A 10,045-nucleotide genomic window follows, 5' to 3' on the forward strand; every position below is an offset into this window, starting at 1 on the left:
AGTGATGGTAATCAACAGCCTTTGTCCATCCTCGTGTGTCTCCACCTGAACTGATAAACCAGTGCCAGTAGTCGAATGTCGTGAGTTGGATTCCCAAGAAACTTATATGTGAATTATAATGCTGTACTAATTTAAGCCACACTGAATGAAATGGAAAAATTAGTAATTGTGTGCTGTTGGCTAGGTATCAGTAAGTCCTATTTAGGGGCAGGCCTAATGTGAACAATTCCAGTATCCTGCGCCTATAACTCAAGCACTACGGTAAGGGCTCGGCATATTTGACGTCATGGTTTGTATTTGTAAAACCTCCAGGGTCCAAATCTGATTCAAGAAGAATACTAACACCAGCGTAACCAACTACGATAGGGACACTTGACAAGTATCATTAGCGCTTAGTTACTTAACATAGCCTACCCTTAGACCCACGGGGAAGCAGAAACAGAAGACAACGCTTGACACACCGGATACTGCTCGAATACACTTGTTGCAACTCCGTAATTTCAATAGAAAGTCATGGCTCAGGCCAATATTTCGGTGACGGAAAGTCAGTTTAGATGTCCAATATGCTTGGATATATTAAATGACCCCGTGTCTATACCATGTGGTCACACGTATTGCATGCTGTGCATGAATAGTTACTGGGATCAAGCGGAGTCAGGCCCTTATAGCTGCCCTCAGTGTCGAGAGACATTCAGCCCGCGACCAGTTTTGCGCAGGAACACCGTTCTCGCTGAAGTGGTGGGAAAATTGAAGCTCACCGACGCGCTGAGCTCCTCTGCACCCGAGTTCTATCGCGGAGTGGGCGACGTTCCTTGTGACTTCTGTCCTATCGACGGGAAACTAAAAGCCGTAAAGTCGTGTTTGGCATGCTTAGCATCGTATTGCGAGCTACACGTCGCCCCACACCGGGAAGTGGGAACCCTCCGGCGGCACAAGTTGGTGGCCGCGATAGATAACCTCCCTGACAGGCTATGTGCTCAACACAGGCTTGGCTTGGAGGGCGGCGGCCCGGATACCGAGGCGTCGGAATGGAGCGGGGACTGCCTGCTGTGCGAGTCTGACCAGGAAGAGTTGCATCATGTAGACACACAGAGAGCCAGGAGGCAGGTTGGGCATTGCAGCTTCTTACTCTCTATATTTTTATTTGTTTTCTTGTGACGGCGTTGTTAGGGGGATTCCCACTTGTTTACGTGTTACGTCAGTCATGTGATGTGAATGAGGATGTCTGCTCTATGCAGGGGCTGGGATGTGTGAGCGGGAGTGGGGGAAGTCCTCTGTTTTTGGGCACACTGTTCTGAAGGTCGTGCTATTTAATGGCATGGCTGAGGTCCGAGTGTAAAGAAATGCCATAGACAGAATAACTGAAAATAAATTTCCTGAAACCGCATCAGTGCCGTTTGTTTGTTCAATACCCATAGGCTATATTCTTTCTTGTAACTGACACAGACTGAAATTAAATTTATAAATTTAAGTTCATTGAAAGCACCATACACCTTGTGCCACACACCTTGTGCCCCAATCAGGCGTGTGCTGGAGACTAATCTGAACTCTGCTATCTCTCATGTGTTGCACCTCCAGGCCCAGCTGCAGGACTCTCAGAGGACAGTGCAGCTGCGGATCCGGAGTGGAGAGCGGGAGCTGGAGGAATGCCAACAGACCTTTGAGTCCCTCAAGGTGAGAGGAGAGGGGAGGGTAAGGGGTGGATGCTGTCCCCTCAGCTATCAGAGGGTCCCTTTTTTGGTCACTAATCTGTGGAGAATGAAGCTGCAACGAATGCCTCAAGCAGAAGAGTCCTCACTCTGTCTTTAGAACTTATTTAAGGATCACAGGAGGAGGTCCGCCATAGAGTTATGCACTACATGTATAGCAGGTGACTGTGGCCTTTGACATAGTGGATCTGAAGTCTGCCTCAGCGCCAGCAGTTATATGTATTGCGATGCTCCTCCTGGAGTTGACATTATTAAATGGATGTGATATCTGGAAGATTTTATTCATATTCAACAACTTTACGATCTGGCACAGACCGAAAATAATTCTTTATGGAAGAGGATTAATTGCACACAAGGAGTTATACATGTTTTAGGTATATAGAGAGGTTACAAATAGTATGAAAGCGGATCCAGATAGAATCTGCCTGAACCACATGTGAAATGGTGGAGGCCACTGGAGATGAATGTAGTGATATATCTTGTAGGCTCATCTCCTGTTTCGAAATATAGCTGTTGCAATCCAAGGGATTCAAACCACAAGCTTTCTGTTGCAGAATGTAAATAAATCAAGTAGGTACCCATCAAAAACAAGCTGAGAAGTTTAGCTGGGAGGAATCTGATGAATGCAGGACACAGGGGAGGTCGGGTCCTCAGAGCTGGTCAAGAGCACTTTTTTGGGTATCAGTTGACACCAAATGGTTGGCAATACATGATCATCTTCCATGTAGCACAGAAAGGTGGAATATAGTTTATCCACTAATTCTCACAGTAGACAGAAGAGAGAGAGGGTGAGTGAGTGAGTGAGTGAGTGAGTCAGTGAGTGAGTCAGAGAGAGAGAGATTGACTGAATGAGTAAAATGGGGAAATTAACTGGGCTTATTAAGGACAGCTCATATCACAGGTCTAGGAATACAATATTTAACTCAATATATGCCTCCGGACAAATTCTAAAACAAATAAAATGAACAGTAGATTCTGTACAAAAGTAAAAGCTTACACATCAGTACTACTCAAATTCATCTTTTGACACTGACGGCTTATAGCAGTTGGTGCATTTGCCTGATTGAGACAAATCCCCTCAGCTTCCTGCTCTGGAGTCAGTAATGTGTCCGATTGATCCCCAAATCCCCTTAACTTCCTGCTCTGGAGTCCGTAATGTGGTGTACGATCATCCAGGAAGAGGACTGAGACCACAGCTGCAAACGGCAACTGTGAGGTCTGAGTGAAGAGCCCTGTTTGTCCCTGATTAGTTATGTCTCAGAGTTCACAAGGTTCCCATTAATCTCTTTGGAAACTCACTGTGCTGGGCGGTAACCTGCTGAAATGCAGAAGAGAAGAGGAAGGTGGGGTCCTCAAGTGTCTCCGTTTGCCACCGCCTCTCTTTTGTTGACCTAATGACTCGACAGGGGAAACATGAAGAACTTGAACCTTCTTTTGTTCCTGCCACACCACCTGTGTCACGCCTGGCCCAGCTGTCTGCATTCCTGGCACTCTGCGCTGTCCGTGTCCAATGAAACAAACGAACGTGAATCCATCCTGCCATCTGGTCTTTAGTCACTGCACACCAGTGTCCATCAGAAACTGCTGCGCTGGTGTAACTATTGTGGGGTCGATCAAAAATGCAGGGTTCAAATTCAAAATTCAAGACCACATTGTCCTTACTGTTCTCACCCTGTCAGAGGATACAATACATACAGTATGACCAATGTGATGTTAAAGCCATCTACCTATATCTATCTATCTATCTATATTTCTATCTATCTATATATCTATCTATCTATGAATCCTTCTATCTATCCATCCATCCATCTATCCGTACATCTGTCTGTCTATATATTCCCCTTTACCATACATATTCTATGTATGACAAATCTGTCCATCTGTCTTCTGTTGCTCTAAGTATTTATCTATGTTTGTATTTATTAGTTGCGCTGTACTCCTCCTCGTGTATACTCCTCTTGACTCTGCTGCTGATGCTGTTTGGTGTTGTCAGTGTTCTGCGGGGGCCGTGCGCGCGGAGAGCGAGGTCCTGTTCGGAGAGCTGGCGCAGCGGATGGAGAAGGCGGGCCAGGAGGTGCGGGCGCGGCTGGAGGCGCGGGAGCGGGCGGTGCTGGGCCGGGTGGAGCACAGCGGCGAGGAGCTGCGCTGCGAGCTGGACGAGCTGCGCCGCCGCGAGCAGGAAATGAGCCAACTGCTGCTGAGCGAGGACAACGCCCACTTCCTGCAGGTGGGAGCCCATGACGGGTGGGCGTGGGGTTTAAGAATGACTGACAGCTGTAGAGGATTGCTTATATTGTGTTTTTTTGTTCTCACTTTATGTGTGTTAACACAGATCACAAGGGGTTTTCTTAGGTATGTGTAGTAACATTGTGAATGTATGATTTATGAACAGAATTAAGTGAATATCGGTTGTTTTCTTTACCAGCCAATGTTAACATGAGAGCAATTTGGCAGCAGAATGATCTTAACTCGGTTGTGAATAACGCAGTAGCAGCTTGAAAGGGGAAACAGGCACTGGAGTAATCCTACTGGAAGCTATTCAATTCATGCACAGAAGAGAGGTTTTAGTAATCATATTATCTATTAAATACATGCAGAGAAAAGAGGTTTTAGTAATCATATAATCTATTAAATACATGCAGAGAAAAGAGGTTTCGGTAATCATATTCACACAGGCTTGGTGTGGTGATTGAGTGCTTGAATAGTTATGTCAGGTGCACTCTTGTGCTTATTGGTCAGTTGTGTTGGTCATCTGCAGTCATCGCTCAACTCCGATCCTAATTTATCTGAATCAACACAGTGAGTTACTGATTTAAGATCTCTTGTACTGGCAACAGACCAGACTGATCCAGGTTGTGTTCAGATCAGTTGAGGGGACTAGATCCGTATCAAGGAGCAGTAACATGAGGAGTATTCATTCATTCATTTTCAGTCACACTGTTAGGGTTTGGAAATAATGAGGATGTGAAATAGGCAGTGGCATCAATTGTCCTTGTTAGTTTACTTCCTGAGGTGCCTTACAGCTGCTAACGTGTTCTCTGTATTTATACACTACTTTGGAGATGGACATAGGCACTTCAGTCAGGGGGGAGGTCAAATAAGCAGGGGCACTGCTATGTGATCTTCTTGTGACCTCACAGCAGCACACGTCTCTTCTGTTTGTCCACATCAGGCGGCTCCCCTGCTCTGCATCCTCCCGGCCAGTGGGAGGCGCCCTCGAGCAGCAAGCGTCCCCACAGAGTGCTTCAGGGCCACGCGCAGAGCCCTGTGCAACCTGCGGTCCCGCATGGAGGAGTTGTGCGGCGAGGAGGTGGACAAAATCAGCCGCGCAGGTGAGAGAGACGAGTCAGACAGACAGACAGACAGACAGGCAGGCAGGCAGGAAGACAGACAGACAGGCAGGCAGGAAGAGAGACAGACAGACAGACAGACAGACAGACAGACAGGCAGGCAGGAAGAGAGACAGACAGACAGACAGACAGACAGACAGACACAGACAGACAGACAGGCAGGCAGGCAGGAAGAGAGACAGACAGACAGACAGGCAGGTAGGTAGACAGGCAGGCAGACAGACAGACAGACAGACAGACAGGCGGAGAAAGACAGAGAGAAAGAGCATTTAATACATCCTGCAGAGTGTGAGAGAAGAGAGAGAAACTAAAAAGGAGGGAATGGACAGGGGGCTGCTCAAGGCATCAGGAACAGTATCAGTCTTGCTAACTGTTCCTCACTGGGTTGTGCACACACATCGTGGCTGTCTAACAAATAACCCTCTCATGTTTGTTTGTTTTTTCTGTCGTAGAAAGGCTTGTTATGTAGTGCACGGAATGGTGGGATGCCACATTGCAGAGAGAGGAACTGGTGAAGTCTTGAGTGTGTACTGCAGCGGCTAGCAAGAACGCTACTTAGGCATTAACAACCACCCAATTGACAGCTACCACACATAATGAGGTCATTAATTAAAGAGTGCTCTCCCGGTTAATGCGTTATTAACCTTCATTAAAGGAGAGAGAGAGACGTAGAGAGAGAAAGAGAAAGAGAAAGACAGAGAGAAAAAGAGAGAGAGAGAAAGAAAGAAAGAAAGAGAGAAAGAGAGAGAGAGGGCGATATGGAAAGCTAAGACACACTAAGATTGTCCCCTTTAGTTCCCTAGTTCCTCTCAGGGAAATGACAGATACCAAGCAGCCGTGCCAGAGGTCAGAACACAGCACACTTCTTCCCCTTCCAGGGGCAAGGGCATGGATTGGGATAGGGACGGAGATACTGTATGTATGAGGAGATTTGGACCGGGCTTACCGGATGGCTGCGATGTTGTAGTCAAGGCTTATGTTACTGCAGGGAGGGCATCCGAGAATGAGATTAGATTTGAGCCCCGGGTCACTTGAGCGGGCGAGTTTAGCCGCAGGTGTAACAGATCAGTGTCTAATCGTCTATTACCATCGTCCCAGAAGGCACAGTCGGGGGAAGACACTCGCTCCGGCAGCCGTGTAGCTACGTGCGCATGTCAGAGCCAGCACAGCCATTTATTCAGTCACAACTTCACCCAGCTGGCAATGCCTTCTGCTAAATTATTAACCCTTTAGTGTAAACCATTGTGCTCTTCCTGGGTGAAAGGCAAATGTTTTCCTGTATACTGGTTTGTGAACATAGTTTGCATGACTATTCTGTTTCTATAGCCTCATCATCTATTAATATATGCATTTTGTCTCCTTTCTCTCACTTGACTGTCTCTCTCTTTCTCTCTATGCAGTAAACGACAGCTCCTCTCATCCCGTCTCTGCAGAAAGTCAGAAAGGTAGGTCTGATCTCAGCACTTGGAGCCACTGCCCCCCCACTCACCCAGAGAGTTTTCTGTCTTTTTCACCCTCCCTCAAACCTCAAAAACCAAAACAAACCTGTGTTCCCTTTATAGCATGGGCTCCTGCTGCAGCCCACATTAAAAACACAGACAGGCAATCACAATCAGGCAAGTGTCTTTTTTGTCTCAACCCCCACTCCCACCCTCCTCACCAAAATTCCCTTATAAGGTACCGTTGGTCTGGCTCCAAAGAGGAGGCCAGGGTATCCTCTCCAGGCCTTATCTCCCTTCCCCTGATGGTGCCGCGATGGCCCTCCCTCCCTCCGGGGCAGCCATGCCGTCCTGGCCCACTTCACCTGACACTCAGCTGGAGCCCGACATGCCATTTACAGACACACAGTGTTATTCTTTCATTAGCGTTGAATTATTCAGCCAGGCCAGTCAGACACTGATATGCTTGACACGTGTTTGGATCCCCGGCCTTACCTCAGGTAGGAGCGGATGTGGGTCACTCTGGGGTGTTGGCGTTGATTGGGTTTTTGTTTTTTACGGGTGCCATGTTGGTTAAAGGGAATGTCGCGTTCCACTTGGTTTACTGTCACCATGATGCGCCGTGCAAGTTTTGTTCACCGAATGAAGCAAAGGCAATCATGTGTTTACCTCACTATTCCTCCTCTTCTCTCTCCCTCTCTCTCTCTCCTGTTCAGTGTCAGTGCCTACAGCCTTTCCGGTCTCCATCTTGGCTCTCCCGCCCTCAGATCAGCGCATGAGGTCGACCTTCCTGAGGTGTAAGTACTACAGAGGCCTGATGCATTCTGGGTAATGGGTAACGTAGCATGTAACCTAAGAGATGTACTCATTTTCACACTCCCCTGCCGGCCACCGCGGCTGCGCCTCTTGCTCCGCCTGACATGAGTCGAGACATGTGTCTGGCGCATGGCCGCCACATTCACAGATATCAGATCTCTCCCTCTCTCTCTCTCTCTCTCTCTCTCTCTCTCTCCTGCCCTCTCTCCACTTCCTGATCTCCGTGGTCTCTACCACTAATGATGTCATGAAGTTAAGTGTGTCAGCGGGATAGCCAAACCACGTTCTCATGTGACTAGTGTCATTCATCAGAGTGTCCTACTGTCCAGTCGTACTATCCTGTCATTAAAAAGTGGTATAGCAATACTATGCTTGTGTGTAATTATCGCCATTGATCCTTACTGTCCGCCTAACTTGTAAGGAGCTCAGTTTGATTGATTTTCCACAAGAGGCTAACATGTTCTCGAATTAGTCCTGGGACATTATAAAGGTTGTTTGCTGAAACTTGTTGCTATATAATGTCTGCTTAGATCCTGCAGTTTTGCTGAAGTGTGTAGCATAACGTAATAGATGATGTATCCATAACAGTGGATATGAACAGGACAATTCACATCTGTATACAATCAAGGGAGAATGCTAGTTTTTTTTTCAAATAGGCCAGTTAGTAAACTCTGAGGAATGATCTATGTGATGAGCAAGAAAGCTGTATGTTAAAAATCAGCTAAAACAATATGGCTGTATTGAAAGAGGCTAGCATTCATTTTCATCAGATACACTATAACCGGATACATTTGCTAAAACCCAAGCAGAATGTGAATGGGGTTTTCTCAAAGGGAAAGATATTGTGTGTCCCTTTAGGATTCAGGAGGGGTTAGATGTCTGAAGTTAGGGCCACATATCCTGATCCAAATCTCATGAGCTCTCTTTTAGCTGCCAACTGTTAATCTAATCACTTTCTGTACCATCGTACTCTATGCCATGCAATCCATTAGCAATGCACCACACTAAATTAACTCCTCTGGAGAGCATGCATACTAAATCTATGGCAACTACTTTTTCATCCTCTATAACTTTTTTTTGTCTATCCCCATATATGGATATATATTACGGATATATAGAGATTCCAAACAAACAACTGTTCAGCATGCACAATTAACGTTTTGAATGTTGTGGGCACAGTAACAACAGGCCAACCGCATTCATCCCTTACCTCTCGGTCTCCCTCCACCCCATATATAGATGCCTGCCGTCTGACCCTTGACCCCGACACGGCCCACCCCACCCTGTTCCTCATGGACGGCCCTCAGGGTGCCCACTGCGGAGAGGAGCCCCAGGCGTACCCCCTGCACCCGCTGCGCTTCGACAGCGTGGCCCAGGTCCTGTGCAAGGAGGGCCAGTTTGGCGGCGCCAGCTACTGGGAGGTGGAGTGGCAGGGTGGCGGCTGGGTGGACGTCGGGGTAACCTACCGGGCCGTCGGGCGCAAGGGGGGCGGCAAGCCCTGCCTGCTGGGCCGCAACGACAACTCGTGGCGCTTGCGCTGCACGCACGCCGGCTACGCCGCTTGGCATGACAACCGCAAGATCACCGTGGCCGCCGAGCCCAGCCCGCGCATCGGTGTCTTCCTCGACCGGCACAAGGGCGAGCTGTCGTTCTACCGGCTGGCCAACTCGATGGAGCTGCTGCACACGTTCCGATGCCCCTTCTCCCAGCCGCTGTATCCGGCCTTCAGGCTGGACCTGGACTCCACTCTCCTCATCTGCCCGCTGGAGAGGGGCAACGGAGACTCCTCCACCTCCTGACCCAACCCTTCCCCCATCCCTAGACCAAGTTCCCTCCATCCCTATCTCCTGTAGTGTCCCAATCCAAACCCAGATGGCGCCTTTGCCCCCATTAGCAGTCAACTTGACCAAAATCTCCTCAAAAACGGTTTCACAAAAGGGGCGACAGTGGTTCAGGAGGTGGAGGAGTCATTCAGCAATCGGAGGGTTGCTAGTTCGATCCCGACTCCTCTTGACCATGTGTCGAAGTGTCTTTGAGCACGACACTGAACCCCCAACTGCTCCTGATGTGCAGGTTGGCAACTTGCAAGGTGTCCTCCAGTGTGTGAGTGGGTAGATGTCTGAGGCATTAACCTGTAAAGTGCTTTGAGTGCTCTAATGAGCACAAAAGTGCTATATAAATGCATTACATATAAATGCATTTACTTCATTGTCTGGCAAAGCAGCAGGGGTTCAACTCAACAGATATACATGACTCTTACCCGTGGTGTGAATAAAAGAGGATTACATTTCACCAATGAAATATGGATACCTTGTCATGTCACTCATGAAAGATTAACGAATGGATGATATGTCAGCCCCACAAACGAACCTAATAATGGGTCGGTCACGGTCCACACATCAGAGGTTCACCATGCACCAGGACCCCCTGTGTGTCGGCTCAACTCTTTCCTTACTGCTAATTGTGTCTACACCCGACAACAAAGAGGGCTTTTGACTTGGGGGATGGGGCAGAGGGGTGCCTGAAACTGTGGCGCCATTGTCACTGTGAGGTTTTGGGTCTCTGTGTAGGTAAAGGTGACATGCTCAAGTGACTTCTCCTAAGTGTAGCCACGCCATTAATGCGCTCACTTTCGCTCCACAACAACAACAACCTTGCAGCACTACACAGAGCAGCGGGAAGCTATCACAAAGATCTACAGATAACTAATTACTGGTCTACAGTTACCTAT

At 48.0% G+C, this 10,045-nt stretch overlaps 1 protein-coding gene across 1 annotated transcript; it reads left to right on the plus strand.

The window, feature by feature from the left end:
* Positions 1 to 403: 403 nt before the first annotated feature.
* LOC308364456 (E3 ubiquitin/ISG15 ligase TRIM25-like) lies at positions 404 to 9,981 on the plus strand. The gene is made up of 8 exons (XM_080837590.1): positions 404 to 1,107; positions 1,579 to 1,674; positions 3,703 to 3,936; positions 4,882 to 5,041; positions 6,460 to 6,504; positions 6,622 to 6,675; positions 7,215 to 7,295; positions 8,554 to 9,981. The coding sequence occupies exons 1-8, from the start codon at positions 514 to 516 to the stop codon at positions 9,111 to 9,113; spliced, it is 1,824 nt and encodes a 607-aa protein (XP_080693716.1). The 5' UTR covers positions 404 to 513; the 3' UTR covers positions 9,114 to 9,981.
* The last annotated feature ends 64 nt before the right edge of the window (positions 9,982 to 10,045 follow it).

Source organism: Sprattus sprattus (assembly GCF_963457725.1).
Source record: "Sprattus sprattus genome assembly, chromosome: 1".
NCBI classification, from domain to species: Eukaryota; Metazoa; Chordata; class Actinopteri; order Clupeiformes; family Clupeidae; genus Sprattus; species Sprattus sprattus.

Coding starts and splice junctions, on each gene's coding strand:
- LOC308364456 (XM_080837590.1), top strand. CDS start 514: ATGGCTCAGGCCAATATTTCGGTGACGGAAAGTCAGTTTAGATGTCCA. Junction 1,675..3,702: donor AGACCTTTGAGTCCCTCAAG/GTGAGAGGAGAG, acceptor TGGTGTTGTCAG/TGTTCTGCGGGGGCCGTGCG. Junction 6,505..6,621: donor CTCTGCAGAAAGTCAGAAAG/GTAGGTCTGATC, acceptor TTCCCTTTATAG/CATGGGCTCCTGCTGCAGCC.